Source organism: Mauremys mutica, chromosome 5 (assembly GCF_020497125.1).
Source record: "Mauremys mutica isolate MM-2020 ecotype Southern chromosome 5, ASM2049712v1, whole genome shotgun sequence".
Taxonomy (NCBI): Eukaryota; Metazoa; Chordata; order Testudines; family Geoemydidae; genus Mauremys; species Mauremys mutica.
In genome coordinates, this window is record NC_059076.1 from 64473664 (window position 1) to 64489875 (window position 16212).

At 39.0% G+C, this 16212-nt stretch overlaps 1 protein-coding gene across 2 annotated transcripts; it reads left to right on the forward strand.

The window, feature by feature from the left end:
• Positions 1-1809: 1809 nt before the first annotated feature.
• Positions 1810-14185, forward strand: FGB (fibrinogen beta chain). Of its 2 annotated transcripts, XM_045019786.1 has the most exons (9): positions 1810-1947; positions 2219-2239; positions 3485-3685; positions 5781-5964; positions 6746-6973; positions 7529-7642; positions 10376-10498; positions 10687-10972; positions 13755-14185. In XM_045019786.1, exons 1-9 carry the CDS (start codon positions 1852-1854, stop codon positions 13981-13983), a joined length of 1482 nt encoding a protein of 493 aa, XP_044875721.1. In that variant the 5' UTR covers positions 1810-1851; the 3' UTR covers positions 13984-14185. The 2 variants fall into 2 exon arrangements, with proteins under 2 accessions (XP_044875721.1, XP_044875722.1); XM_045019787.1 differs by lacking the exons at positions 1810-1947; positions 2219-2239 and adding an exon at positions 2245-2277.
• The last annotated feature ends 2027 nt before the right edge of the window (positions 14186-16212 follow it).

The following is a 16212-nucleotide window of genomic DNA, read 5'->3' on the forward strand; positions in this document are numbered from 1 at the left end:
TTCTACAAATTATTTTTGATCTGTAGATTGATTGTGAGCAAGTCACTAGGAATATTCAAAATTCTTGTTTTGTTGGCTAATTTTGACTGTTTACTGATTGTGCAAATACAGCTCTTAAAATCCAGTATGGATATTCACAATTGTAAATTCATAATTATACTTCTGTGATTGTTCTCTTATATTTGCTTAAAATGTGCTGCTCCTGTGAAACTTCCTGCTTGTCAAATTGTTTACTAGAATGCTAATGACAGGAGAACAGACAGGGTGCAAACACAGCAGAATATAAGTCAGATTTTATGGTTAAAATGAATATTTTCAGAACATTTCTTGGGATACACAAGCAACATCTTGGAGTAAAAAAGATCTACTAAGGATTTTGTTTTAGTGAGGGTAATTGAGGCCCAAGTTTGTATTTCTGATATAATAGATACCCAGTGGGGTAGTGCTAACATCTGTGATGGGTTTTCAAATATTTTGCTTACTATTAAACCATCCCCAATCTCTTCTAATAACACCAATATTAACCAGGACACTTATGAGTCAGCTGGATCTTTTTCGGCATCCCACTCTTCCTGTTTAGTTATGTTGCATATCCTGCGTCTGATTCTGCCAACAATTTTGTGAGCACTAGTCAACTCAAGTGAGTAGCCCGTATGATGCCAATGATTACTTTCTTAAAAAAAGGTTTGCAGGTTTGTTCTCTCACCTTTTGGTTTGTTTTCCAGTTTTGTTTTGTGTTTTTAAAATCTGTATAGGTTGTAAACTCTGGGCTAGATTATGAAAGGTACTCAGCTTCCTTTTAGGCATCTTAATGGCTTTTCAAAAGGGCTCAGCATTCAGTGAATCCCACCACCAACAGTTGGGTACTGAGCAGTTTTCAAAAAACGGCCACATTACTTAGGTGAGTAAAAGGAAGCTGAGCTCTTTTGAAATCTGGCTCCAGTTGTGGGTGCTGAGCATTTCTGGAAATCAGACTTTTAAAAAAAATTGAAGTTATTAGATAGGAATCAACTTTTATCAATTAAATTATATTAATTATATATCGATAGGCCCCAAACTAACAAAGTACTTAAGAATGTGCTGAACGTTTAAGTTCATGAGTAGTCCCATTGAAACTGAAATGCTATAGTGCTTTGCTGGATAAGGGCTATATTTTGTAAGCTCTTTGGGGCAGAGCTACCTTTATTATATGTGTGTGTGGTTCCTAGCCCATTGGGACTCTAACCCCTGATCAGGACCTCTAAGTGCTGCAGTAAGAAAGATTGTTATCCTGTAAGCATCATGTACTTGCCTCAATAGCCTTCCCGAGGTTTGATACTCATAGAAATGTATGTTGAAGTATGCACTGTACAATATAGCTTAGCATTGTGTATTATATGATTTTGATACTTAATGAATATTTAATGAAATATTTAAAAAAGTCTAAGGCTTCCAGGAGGAGAAAGTAAGTAACTTGCTTTTTTGTGACACTTGACATTATTTCCCTCACCTCAGTCGGCTGGATGTGCACCTTTTCAGGTGTTTCAAAAGACTAATGATTTTTAGGAAAATATTAAATTCACATAATTTGAAGAAGAGGTGATTTGCAGGATTTATATATTTAAACTATGCCACCAGATACGTGGGGGATGTGTAACATGTAGATAAGGCCTCCATGTAGATGTTGCTCAACTGGGGAATTTGTTCAGGCACGAAGTGAACAAAGAGATTAAATATTAACAGTGGAACGATAACTCTTCTTTCTGGTTAGACCTATCATTAGCAAGCCAGGAGACTTCAGACTGTCTGGTATATATATGAACACAAAGTGCCTTTCACTGTCAGTACCTTCAGCAGGGGAAGGTTACCAAGATGTTTAAGCAAGCCAGCATCGTGAAACTGCTATTGCTGTGTCTGCTCTGTGTTTCCATAGTTAAATCCCTGGCTTCTCTAGATTATGATGATGAGGTTGTAGTAATGATGATAATAATTAATAATAACAATAGTAATGCTTGATCTTACTTAGTTGTATGTATGACTTTATAAGCTTTTTAATTTAGTTAAATTACAAAAATAAAATGTTTAATTATCTCAAGAACATATTAATCCTCAGATTAAGGTGTTCAAGGAAAATTGTTTGTAATTATTTTTTTCTCATATGTGTAACAGCAAACTGTAGGGTTTTCCCCCCCTGTTTTCTGATGTATTTTTCTTCTCTTCCCTCTCTCTCTCTTTGTAGGAAAGTGACAACGCTCCCAGGGTAAGATTGGATTTAATTACATGTTCAGACATATTCAAGTAAGGATGTTTATTTAGCAATTTTAACATTTATTTATTAGCATGAGAAACAAACTCTGCATAAGTAAAAGAGTAGCAAAATGTGTGTTAAATAATGCCTTGAGACTATTGAAATCAATGGGAGTCTTTCCATTGATTCAGTGGGCTTTGAATCAGGCTCTAAATGAGCAACAAAAGGAAGGAACTGGTTCCCAGTTCATACTGCACTGGAGTTAGAAAGAGAGAGGTAACATTCTGAAACAGAATTAAAAAACAACAAACAAACAAAAAAACCCACCAAGGCCAGTCTAAAATTAAAGCATAAAAATGTGTATAGCTGGTATATTAATTTTGCTTAAAGAAAGAAATTTAAGAGAAGTCAATATTTGATTTAAAATTGGATTTTTAAAAATCTTGTACAAATCCCTAAACAAATGAATACCAGGTTCAAAAATAAGAAATTATTTCATATGTGGCATAATTGGCTGGGTCTATACATTGAATATGTTTCTGATATACTATTTTACCAAATAACTTCCCAGCCATTTTCTAATGTACACTGCTTATTTCTGATGTTTCTAAGAGTTTGATCTCGCAGCCATTACACATGTGGGTCTTACTTGTGAGAGTAGTCTCATTGACCTGACTGGGCTACTCACAGTGAGCGTGTGAAGGATCAGATCTGAATTTTTTGGTCTATCCTATTTCCCTTATTCAGAAGATTGTTATCCATATAGATGCCTAATTCTTTTTTGAATCCTACTAATAACTTGAAGCTCCATGTCCAGTGGCCATGAGTTGTGCAAAATAATCTATTTCTTTTTATCAGGTTTAAGTTTCCTGCTATTTATTTTTTCTGAACCTTTTCTATTTTTGCTATTTCCATTTTGAGATGGGGGGCTAGTATTACAGGGCGATTACAATATTTTCAGTATTGGTTTCAATTTCATCTTTTAACTGTCCTAACAATTTGTTCACTTTTTTAATGCCAAAGTACATTGAATAGATGTTTTCATTCAGCTACCCAAAATGATACTCAGGTCTTTTTCCCGCATGAAATTAGTGTATTTCTTGTGACTAAAATGTGAGAGATGAGGGCAAAATGATACCTAAAATATACTAATAAATCGATGTATGGCTATTTTTATATTTTATACAGTTGATGTACATGCTTTTAAAATAATGATCCTAATTATAAAGAGTTTTTTCTCCCTCTGGCTTTGTGTAGGCTAATGGCGAAAAAGTGGATGCTCGAGGTCACAGACCAGTAGATAAAAGACGGGAGCCAATGCCAACTCTCAGACCAGCTCCTCCTCCCATTAGTAAAGGTGGATATCAGGCTCGTCCAACAAAACCACCCACTCGGGGCCAGAAGAAAGAAGTTCTTTATCCTGATGCTGGAGGTTGCAGGCATGCATCAGATGAGCTAGTAGGTATATTTGCCTTGTAATTGCAATGGAGACAGATGCACTTAATAGTAATTGTATCCCTGCTTTCAGAAATGTACTAAACCTCACAATGGTACTACCTGCAGCTCAGCAGGTATCTTGTGCTTGGAATGTTGAGTAGCATCCAGGTGGTTACAGCGAATTCAATGCACTTCCCTTTCTAGTGCTTTGATGATACCCCTGCAGAAACATTAGTCATCACTATTTTTTCAGAACTCATCTTTTTAAACTGTTGTGCCCTTTAATATTTTTCTCTTTCTTTAACAGTTGTGAAGAACAGACAGTTTTCTTAATCAACCAAACACCGAGAAGTGACCATTGTAGTTCACTGACAGACCAACTCTGCTCTCCCTTGCTCATGTTGAGTAGTACCTGATTGAGCAAGTAGGCTTGTTGATTTCATGGGTTTATCTGTTGAGTCAGATCCTACTTATGATGAGCAGGGAGGCAGAACTGATCCCTGAATGATGAATATATGAGCTAGATTGTGCCCCCCATCACTTACATGGCTGTGCATTGGGAGGGAAGGAATAAGGAGCCTCTCTTCTCACTCTTCGTGGCCGGCAAAAGGGCTGGCTAGAATTGCAAGACCTGTGGTTGAGGAAGCATAGGGACTGCAATTGAGATGCTGCCCTCCACTTGAGGAGCCATTCATTGGAGAAGTGCTGTGGAGTAGGCGGAGCCAAGGGTTCACTCCCCACCCCCACTGATTCATTACCCTAGAGATGAAAGGAATGAAGACGAAAATATGTAGATGTATCTTTAGGCATTACTAATTGAAAGAAAGATATAGCACAGATCTGCTTTAACATATTAATACATTATCCAGGGCATCTTCACTATCAAACATTTTTGCATCTATCCTGTACTGCATGGCTCTGTCCAGATGTCCAATATTAAAAGGAATCCCTACATTTTTAAATTCTTCAAGCATTCATTACATTCTACTTTCAGTCTTCAACCCAAGCTCCTTTAGGTGGGAAGTGTATGCAAAGACAAGTAGTATGTCTAGTAGAATGCTAACTTCCCTATACTGAACCAGTTGTGCATCACATTATCTCAGTTTTGGTCTCCAGTAAAAAGCATAAATTGTGACCATGCTGCTAGGCATCTTAGTATCTGAGAACTTATTACTTCTAACTAGAGATGACTCAAACAAGTTTGTTAAAGTTCAGTTAATCAGAAATGCAGGATTATTTTGGAGGCCTTTAGTAGGTTGCAAAAAGAACAGGAGTACTTGTGGCACCTTAGAGACTAACAAATTTATTTCAGCATAAGTTTTTGTGGGCTAAAACTCACTTCTACGAAAGCTTATGCTGAAATAATTTTGTTAGTCTCTAAGGTGTCACAAGTACTCCTGTTCTTTTTGCGGATAGAGACTAACATGGCTGCTACTCTGAAACCTTTAGTAGGTTGGGTACTTTCGGTGTCATACTGCTTTGAACTTTGGTGCTTTTGTATTTTCTTCATCCGTTTTGGTACATTTTCATCCTTAGAGGAATAGTGACTGATGCTATAATAGATAATTTTAAAAAAATTGTTGTGTATGGTTGTTTCACATGAAAGATACTCAGATCTTATGTACCAGAATAAAGTTAATACTTAATTCTGTGATTATGTGGGGGACATATATCTCAATATTTTTGGGTACCTGATATGGCTGTAGTGCTTGATGAGTCATAATTTTTGTAGCTGCAGATGGTTAAACCATGAACAGTTGGTAATCCAGAAAAATTAGCCAAAATCATGTGGAGGATCACAGATATTAGGGAGTCTCCCCCTCTCAGAACTTTAATGAGCTATCAGAAGGGATCCCCAACTGGAGCTTGAGCCTGTTTTTTCCATTTAAGATGGCAGTTTTTTTCCAATAAATTGAATATCTGAAGTAATTTGAGACCATATTGAGACAACTAAATGGCCTAGAGTTGCCAGATGCTCAGCTCGTTTAAATATCTGGTTACTTGTTTAGGTGCCTAAATATGAGATTGGGAACCTAACTTTAGGCACCCTAGTTTTATAAACCTTGGCCCTAATCTACAGCATTTGTAGTTGACTCTTTCCCCCCCACTTTTTTAGGGAGTGCTGTGTCCAACTGGGTGTGAGCTGCAAACTGCATTGGTAAAACAGGAAAAAAGTGTGAAATCCGACATTCGGGACCTAAAGAACAAAGTAGAGAAACAGTCCGAAACCTCTTCAACATTCTATGAGTACATGAATACACTAGAAGATAAACTGGCAAGAAGACAAAAACAAATAAAAGGTACATTATTGTTATGCATCATTGCAGTAAATCAGTATTACAGACAAATTTGCATTGCTACAAGTACTAAATATATAGGGCTTATTAAAAATGGTTTCAGATAGGAGCATCAGTCTAAGTAGCTTAGGTGTCACAAGTCCATAAAACTAAATCTAAAAAATCCTAGCTGAGGGGCCAAGGACCTGATCCTGCTTTTGATGAAGTCAAAGGTAAAACTTGCATTGGACCCTTAGGCCTGTGTCTACCCAACAATTAAACACCTGCAGTTGGCCAGGTCAGCTGACTCGGGATCACAGAGTTCGGGCTGCGGCACTGTAAAATTGCTGAGCTCCAGCCTGAGCTTGAACGTCTACACAGCTATTTTTAGTCCCATAGCCTGAGCCCTGTGAACCCAAGTCAGCTGATCAAGACCAGCCACAGTCATGCTGCAGGTCTTTTATTCCAGTGTAGACATACCCTAGATGTCCCCAGCTCCTGGACAACCATAATAAGCTTCTGTGAGGGTGTTTACTACAGGTCTTTGGCAGAATAAAATCACAGCAAGAAATTTATCCATTTATACTGAGCCATAATACAAAGTATATCGCTGTTACAGGGGCTAAAGCTCTTTGCACACTGTGAAATCAGGGAAGAGAGGAAAAGTACACACAGAGCACTCTTTTCATTTCTACAGCAGAAGTAACATCTCAACTGACTGGTTCATGATTTATAATTTGGATTAGAATATGCTTGTTGGAAAATGTTGAAAATTGTGACAATTGTTATATATTCTCTTTTCTAGATAATGAAAATGTAGTTTCTGAGTACCACACAGAAATAGAGCAGCACTATACATACATCAGAGAGAACATGGACAACAACATCCCATCTAGCCTCCGAGTCCTCCGTTCAGTTGTGGATACCTTACACAAAAAGATACAAAAACTGGAAAATGCTATAGCATCCCAAATGGACAATTGCCGCTCTTCATGCATTGTTTCCTGTAATATTCCAGTGGTGTCAGGCAAAGGTAACTCATTTACATGTACAGAAATCTCTCCCTTCTGTCATTTATATCAATGTACAACTGGACAGATGCATTATGGGCACACGTTCACATTCCTCCAAAGCATATGACACCAGTCACCAATCAGGATACCATAGTTGATGGACCACCGGCCTGATCCAGTATGGAAAATCATATGTATTACCTGTCTTATTTATCTATTGTGGGTGGGATTTTCAAAAGCACCTAGGTGATTTAGGAGCATGAGTCCCACTGACTTTCAGAAAGGCATTGTGCGTCAGTGGGACCTGTCACCAAGGAGTTTTTGAAAATCTCATTTTATAAGGGATTGTGGGACAATACAGGTATATTATTCTTTCTTTTGTGATTCCCTCTTATGTCATTTTAATTTATAATTTAAATCAAAGTGAAATCAAGCAGAATTAGATGTTTGTAAGATATTCTTGTATAATTAGTAAATAGAAATCTATTCTGTTAATTATTGTCTTTATGAAGAGGATTGTTCTACTAGAATTTCATGATCCCTCAGAAACATAAACTGTTGATTTATGATTGCAGAATGTGAAGACATTATCAGAAAAGGAGGTGATTCATCTGAAATGTACCTCATTCAGCCTGATGCTTTCTTCAGACCATACAAGGTGTATTGTGATATGACCACAGGAAATGGAGGTAAGTGTGAGATAAACTATGGTGCTATGACAGGGATAACTATAAATATTCACAAAAATGAATTTGCACTGGTCCTGTATTTCTTTGTATTTGTGCTCATCTGAGATTATAGCTTTTGGCACTAATTATTAGTTAATCTAAAGAGAATCGTTCTCATGCTATGGCTTGTGAACAATTGCAGAATGCAGGGCTGCCCGGGGGGGACGGGCAAGTGGGTCAATTTGCCCCAGGCCCTGGGCCCTGCAGGGGCCCCGCGAGCCCTGGCCCGGCAGCGGTCCAGGTCTTTGGCAACATTTCGGCCGCAGGGGGGCCTCCAGTGCTGCTGCAGCTCCCCCGCTTTGCCCTAGGCCCCCTGAATCCTCAGGGCAGCCCTGCCAGAATGTCATCTACAGAAAGTTTTGAGAACTACGTGCTGAGGGATCTGAGTGCTGGAGTGGAAGGTGGCCCAACCATAGTAGGATCGTTCTCTAATAAAGTTGAGAAAGAATTGTTGGATAGTCACTGACTTGGCTTGGTAGATGAAATTTTGACTCATTGTATATTTTACTGTGGCTAGATTGAAGTGCCATATCACAATTGTGCTAGGGAGCAAGAAGAGCATATGACTGCCCTCACCTCCACCTCCTCCAGGTTGGCTGTGTTAGGGCTTCCTGGAGATTGGGTCCAGGCTCTGTGCAGAGTGCAAGGACTGAGCCCCAGATCTCCCAATTTGGAGCAAGTGGAAGGGAATGGGCAGATAGGGGATCTTTGGCTCCTTTCCCACCCTGCCCCATTCATTGGCCAGAGGAGTTGGCTGGGTGCATGGAGGGGAGTAACTTGCACACTTTCAAGGCCTGCAATGTATTAAAACCTCCAGTGATGGAGATTCCACAACCTCACTGGGTAATTTGTTCCTAACTGTAAGGGTAGTTGAGCACTGTAATTTGTTTCAGTCTCTGGTACTGAAGGTTTTTAAGAATAGGTTAGACAAATACCTGTTGGGGATGGTCGAGACCAGTGATGCTCAGACTGAGGTTCGTGAGCCGCAAGTGGCTCTTTAATGTGTTTCCTGTGGCTCTTTGCAGCACATGATATGAAAACACCGTGTGATTTAATTATTAACCAATCTAAGTTATTAACCAATCAGGATGCTTTTACTATGTTATTAACCAATTGTGGTTGATAAAATAATAATATGTGGTCTGTCATTTTGCTATGAGAATAATACAGATATAAACTAAATATTTCCCCGTCATATTGTTTAAATATGAACATATAATACTATAGTGAACAAAACAATGAATTCACATATAGTGGCTCTTTTGGGTAATGTTGATCGCTAATTTGGCTCCTGAACTACTGAGGTCTGAGTATTGCCAGTCTAGAAAATACTTAGTCCTACCTCAGTGCAGGGGTCTAGACTAGCTGACCTACTGAGATCCATTCTAGTTCTTCATTCCTATGATTCTGTGATTCTACTTCTTCCCTCTATGCCCCAAGCAAGAGGGGAAAATGGGAAGAATTGTGCCTCTGAGTCTTTCTCTGCCTCCCAGCGCTCCTCCTGGGGCAGCACATCTACTCGTCACCCCTAACTCACAACTAAGTAAATATCTAGCCAAGTATGAAAATTTTACAAGCATTCTTTGCTTCTGACATGGAGATAGGCATTCAGGCCAGCACAACACTTTAACTATTTATAAATTATTTCAGAGAGTGCACACTCCAAAGATTGCACTTTTGCTTCATTAGTACTGTGATCACATATATAATAAGGGACCAAACACATCCCTTTAGGCCTCCCTCTTCTAGCCTGACTCATAGGATATGGTCCCACTCAATGTTAGTAGGGTGGTAGAAGTAGGCCCTTATGATATGGGATCTTCCCACCCTGCAGGGTCCTAGAGCCCGAGCTCCAGCCCAAGCCCAGAAGTCTACACAGCAATGAAACAGCCCCATGATCCCAAGCCCTGCGATCACAAGTCTGCTGTCATGGGCCAGCCATAGGTTTTTCTTTCCTGTATAGACATACCTTAAGGGTTCAGTCTTGCTCCAGTTGAAGTCAATGGCAAAGCTCCTTGTAGTAGGGTTGACTTTCTCCTGAGAGCCCCCTTGTGGTCAGAGGTCACTCTGCAGTGCCCTGCCTCTGTTTCCCCCTTTTTAAAACTCCTTACACATACTCCATACATTTTTTCTGTGGTCAGAATACCCATTCTTTGGGTCTGGATTTACTCACAGAACATAAACTAAAAATAAAACATACAGTCCCAAATTAAAGTCCAACAGACAAACATTTCTCTTCCTACTCCCAGGTCTTTATGCCTAGGGAGGCCTTTTTGCCTCCTGCTTGCTTGGGTCTCTCCCAGGCCTCCCTTCCTGGAGAGCTTTGCAGTCCCTTTCTTTTTGTCCCCCTGCTTGCTCAGGATCTCTCCTGCCTTACCCGGCTATTCCCTAGCTGAAGTTTTAGTCCCAGATCCCAGGACTCTGCTGGAACCTGCACACTCCTGGCAGTCTTTACTCTCCCTGAGTGAGCACCCATCCATCCACCCCCTTTCACTGCAGCTTCCAGCTGCTCTATCCAGGGTAATCACCGGATGTCTCTTGAGTTGTGCCTTTTTCAGTAATCAGGGTTGGCTAGTCCCAGACCCTCCAGCTCCTCTTACACATCCTTTGACACAAACAGGAGCAAGATTACACACTAACACTATTTGTTCTCTTGTTAATTGCAATTTAATTCAAATATTGTTGCCCCTGCAGGATGGACTTTGATTCAGAACCGCCAAGATGGCAGTGTTGGCTTTGGGAGAACATGGGATGCATACAAAAAAGGATTTGGAAATATTGCAAAAAGTGGAGGGAAAAAATACTGTGATACTCCAGGTAAAATTCTGAATACAAACCTTAAAGCACTTCTTTTATTAAAACTTTTTTCTCAGGTTTCTTAAAACTGTCCACACTTGATTCAAAGGATGTTCATTAACTGTAGCAGATTTATGGGAAAATAGTAAAGTTGCCTTAAAACATATTCTGAAATTGGTTTAACTGAGTTTCCTTTTATTGGTTGTCAGGTGAATATTGGCTTGGAAATGACAAAATCAGCCAGCTTACCAAAATGGGACCCACTGAAGTTTTAATTGAAATGGAGGACTGGAATGGTGATAAGGTTTTAGCTCATTATGGAGGATTCACCATACAAAATGAGGCAAACAAGTATCAGATATCAGTTAGTAACTATAAAGGCACAGCTGGCAATGCTTTTATGGATGGAGCTTCACAACTGTATGGCGAGAACAGAACAATGACAGTTCACAATGGCATGTTCTTCAGCACTTTTGATAGAGACAATGATGGATGGTATGTACTTGCATTAGCAATTTTTTTAATATCAAGATAAAGCTATCAAATTGGAGATCTTGCTACTTTATGTGCATCCGGATATGGATTGTTCCACAGTCTTTTAGAATATGTTTAGTATCTGCTAGTCACCAGCCAAATGCATGCACTGTGCCACTGAAGTATCCAAGAGCAGAATCTGACCAAATGAAATTATGATTTAGACTAGAGCTGTACCAGAATCAAATACAGAGCACCTGCAGGCACACTGGAGTAGTGGGTTGAAGTTGTTCTAAAAATCACATCAGTGCCCACAGACTGGCGCCTTTGGACACTGTATTATCATTCACATTAACTCATGAGATTATGGCCCCAATCTTGCTGTCACTGAAGCCAATGAGAATTTTGACACTGAAGTCAATAGGAGCAGGATCATTGGGCCTTAGTCAGCATGAGCCAAAAACAAAGATCTGCTGCTGAAATTAGCAAAATATCCTGTTCTAAAGGATAAATTCTACCTAATCAAGAATAGAAAGAATTTCAATTGTTAGTGATAAAGTCCATAATTTAGAATCTCTTTGGCCCTATACCTCTAAAATGCCCTCTAACCCTTTTACATAGTCATTTACTCTATTATAATATTTACTAATAGAGGAATTGCTCGTGTTGGCAAATCCATATGCTACATATTGTTCGGTACCATTAAATTACAATGATATTTGCATTAGAAACATATATGCATAATATGACATACTATAGGAACGTTGTGTGCAAGTTTTCTTAGTTTTTAATTAAATACAGTAGGTGAATCCTTATTACTGTGCATGGACTTACAAAGTGACTACCAGTGGTAGCTAGTATAGAATATTTGATGTGGTAGTTCTCTTCTCTACCACTATCTTTTTCGGCTGTAGACACGCAAAAAAATTGTGCATAGGAGTGATCTATCATAAGCACTTTTTCACTTTGTTATTTTTAAAATGTGTGTCATTTTTTATGCTTATCAGAATAAGGAATAAGGTATAGTGCAAATTTTCCTGTGCATTTCTACCAATGCACCTCCAGCATCCCAGTTATTTAAATCTTTGACTTTTCTGAAGCAGATTTTTCTAATTCTGTGGTAGCCTTATGGGGTAAACAAACATACAGTAGAGACTAGAATAAGGTTGCCAGAATAATTTTCACCTCCTTCCAAAGTTGCATTTGAACCCAGATATCCAGAAATGAAAGTCTAGTGCATGAACCCACTCTGACACCTTGTTTCTGTCCAGCCTTTTATTGAAACCAGGTCACATATAAGTTTTAGTTAGGAATGTAATTAGGTCTATCCTGTGACCATTTACAGAACTGTCAGGTATTAGCTGATGAGCTAAAATGATCTTTCAAAAAAGATGCAGCATAATTGTATACAATTTGTTTGCAAATTCTTTGGGATAGTTTCTTAAAACAGGAGATTGCCAAATGAGGTGGTCTCTCATTCAAGATTAATTGTAGATGGATGTTTCTTCTGAGCCTAGACTTTTCATTATTGATTCTTTGGCTGTTTGGGCTCAGACCATATGCTATTATTCATAACACATACCCAGATGAAGTGTATCGAACACACTTTAGATGATCAATCATCTGTGAAAAGTTCAGTGCTTTTACTACATCTTGAGGATCAGAAAACACAGATTCATACACACACACATGCACACACAAATAAGAATATAAGATATAAGAAGTGCCCTACTGGGTCAGACCAAAGGTCCAACTAGCCCAGTATCCTGTCTTCTGACAGTGGCCAGTACCAGGTACTCCAGAGGAAATGAACAGAACAGGTCATCATCAAGTGATCCATCCCCTGTCGCTCATTCCCAGCTTCTGGCAAACAGAGGCTAGGGACACCATTCCTGCTCATTCTGGCTAATAGCCATTGATGGACCTATCCTCTATGAATTTATCTAGTTCTTTTTTGAACCGTGTTATGGTCTTGGCCTTCACAACATCCTCTGGCAAGGAGTTCCACTGTGCGTTGTGTGAAGAAATACTTCCTTTTATTTGTTTTAAACCTGCTGCCTAATAATTTCATTTGGTGACCCCTAGTTCTTGTGTTATGAGAAGTAGTAAACAACCCTTCTTTATCTTCTTTTTCTACATCAGTCATGATTTTATAGACCTCAATCATATCTCTCCTTAGCTATCTCATTTCCAAGCTGCAAAGTCCAAGTCTTATTAATCTCTCCTCATATGGAAGCTGTTCCATACCCCTAATCATTTTTGTTGCCCTTTTCTGAACCTTTTCCAATTCCAATATATCTTTTTTGAGATGGGGTCACCACATCTGCACACAGTAGTCAAGATGTGGGCATACCATGGATTTATATAGAGGCAATATGATATTTTCTGTGTTATTATCTATCCCTTTCTTAATTATTCCCAGCATTCTGTTTGCTTTTTTGACTGCCGCTGCATATTGAGTGGATGTTTTCAGAGAACTATCCACAATGACGCCAAGATCTCTTTCTTGAGTGGTAACAGCTAATTTAGACCCTATCATTTTATATGTATAGTTGGGCTTATGCTTTCCAATGTGCATTACTTTGCATTTATCAACATTACATTTCATCTGCCATTTTGTTGCCCAGTCACCCAGTTTTGAAAGATCTTTTGTAGCTCTTCGCAGCCTGCCTGGGTCTTAACTATTGTTAGTAATTTTGTATTTTTTTAAATTTTGTATTTTGTAAAAATGTATAGTATTGTTTAGCTACAGTGCATCTGACTCTATTAACTGTGTTTCCCTTCCCTCCCCGCCATCTCCCAGGGTTCATGCAGATCCAAGAAAACAGTGTTCTAAAGAAGATGGTGGTGGTTGGTGGTACAATCGATGCCATTCAGCCAATCCCAATGGCAGATACTATTGGGGAGGACAGTACAGCTGGGATATGGCAAAACACGGCACAGATGATGGAGTTGTATGGATGAACTGGAAAGGATCATGGTATTCATTGAAGAAGATGAGTATGAAGATTAGACCATTCTTTCCACAATAATCATCATTCAAATGAACAACATCAAATGTTTTCATGTGCATATCAAAGTTAACTTCTTTTAGTGCATGATATTTGATTTTGCCTCTACATAAGAGAACCAAAAATATCAACATTTATATGTCTGACTATATTGTGACTTGAATTGGAGAAGTCATGCTGAATATAAACCTATGTCTGACCCATTAAAAAAAACTTGAAAGTGTCTTTTGTACCATTTGTACTTGATCCCAGGATGGAAGTAACTGACAGCTATCTTGTTAGTCCAGAAATAGATCAATATCAGAAATATCCATTCCTTTTTCTTATAAAACAATTCAAAATCAGATATGAGGCGTGAGAGAATAATTTAGCTTCAGTGAAAATTTTTAAAGTAACTAAACTTAAAACAAAAGTGTCTTATTAATTATACTTATTTATATGTTACCAGTGAATAAGCAAATGTGTTCAAATAGGTGGCAGAAGATATATTAATGTTCATTAAACATTTTCTACTACTGCAAAAGAATGTATTCTTATTCAGAAAAATGTACAAAGTAGCACAAACAAAATTATTTCCTTGACCAACACAGGCTACAGGAATCTCGTGACATTTCGCTCAGCACCCCTCTCTCCACTTCAGGACCATTCCCAGAAGCAAACCTCCCTCCTGCAGCCCTCCTTCTACAGAGATCTCTCAGCCCTTTATAATTATCAGCAGACCCCTTCCCAGCTGGGTCTTACAATTGGACAAAGCTGCCTGGCCTAAAGTCCCTGGCCCATAGAGGGTCAGACTGCCCTGTTACAGCCTCCATAGGGAGGCAGAAGCCCCCTTTCTATGGCCAAAAGTTTCTTGTCCACACCTGGTCATGGAGAGGACCTCAGTCTTTCAGCAAAACCTCCACTGATGTTAAGTCAAGAAGCTTAGTCTGACAAGAACTGAGTGAGGACTACAAGAGTGTGTCCATGATTACCCCTTTGTCAGTACCTAAAGATGATGTTACAATACATGCTAATCCATGTGATTAGAAACAGGAAGAGTCCACTCACACTCTCAGTTATCAGTCACACAAAGAAAACTCATGCACAGTAAATATTTGTTGGCTAGCTTTTAACTTAAAGGTAAACATCTGCAGGATAAACGCAATGCATCCTTGTTACTCACACGATGTAATTGTTCTTCCATACAGATAAGCTTTTGATTAAAAAAATTCTTAGCAGTATGCCGTTGTATAAAAAACAGCACATTTGTATATGAACCCTAGCTACACACTACAAGAAAGAAACATACAAAGAAAAACTGTACTATTAAACCTAGTATGCTATTATGAACCATTCGCACTAAGTACTAGTATTCTGTTACTAGGCCTATTAAAGTCAATGGGATTCCTCGCACAGCAATGTACTACTGAATGTGAGTAAAAGTGGCAGAATCAGGCCCTAACAGAATGTAGAGGCTTTCAATCAAATGCTTTCCACAACCTGAATAAGGTTGTTTTGGGAACCTTGCTTTGGTGAGTTACAGTGATGTATCTTATTTTAAAACGGTAGTAGTTGTGGTGAGCTAGCCACCAGGCAGAGATGGGGGGAGGTGCCACTTGTGTAAGTGTTTGCAGGACTGGGAACTAAGATGTCCACAGCCATCTACAAGTCATTCCTCCAAATGCATAAGTGTTTTCATTTATTAAAGGTAAAGCCTGCCTTCCTTCCCCCTTTGTGGCTATGAGACAATCTGAATCCATCAGAAACAATGTTGTTCTGCTGTGCAAGATGGGACACTCCTAGCACATCACACTGTACACTATGTGGAGATTCATTTCACCACAGTGTGCAGGGATCTTTGGGAGGGGTGCAGAATGAGACTGTTCAATTGTTGACTACACAAATCCACTGGCCAAAACACATACAGAGAGGAAATAATACAGCAGATGGGAAACTGAGGGACAGAATGCTTCAGATTTCATGTTTGACCTGGAACAAGTCATTTAGATTTGCCCCAGGTCAGACAGGAAATCTGAAGCAAAATGGGATTGAACCCACATTCCTGGAGTCCCAGTCCAGTGACTTTACCACAAAAGCAACTTTCTGCTCTAACTGATTTTTTCTTATGTTGGGAGTTTATGACAGGCAAATACTGGATCCAACAATGCTATTTGTACAATGACTTTCAAGAGCAATAATTGCATTTTAATTTAGTGGGCATTTGTAAAGGGTTGAAAAGGTTTTCTAAATTGCCTGTGTGACTTATGTGAT

Bases quoted from the DNA above. Each gene is read 5' to 3' on its own strand.
- FGB (XM_045019786.1), top strand. From the start codon at position 1,852: ATGTTTAAGCAAGCCAGCATCGTGAAACTGCTATTGCTGTGTCTGCTC. The intron at 1,948-2,218 runs GTTGTAGTAATG...CTCTCTTTGTAG, and splicing joins CTCTAGATTATGATGATGAG to GAAAGTGACAACGCTCCCAG. The intron at 6,974-7,528 runs GTAACTCATTTA...TTATGATTGCAG, and splicing joins TCCAGTGGTGTCAGGCAAAG to AATGTGAAGACATTATCAGA.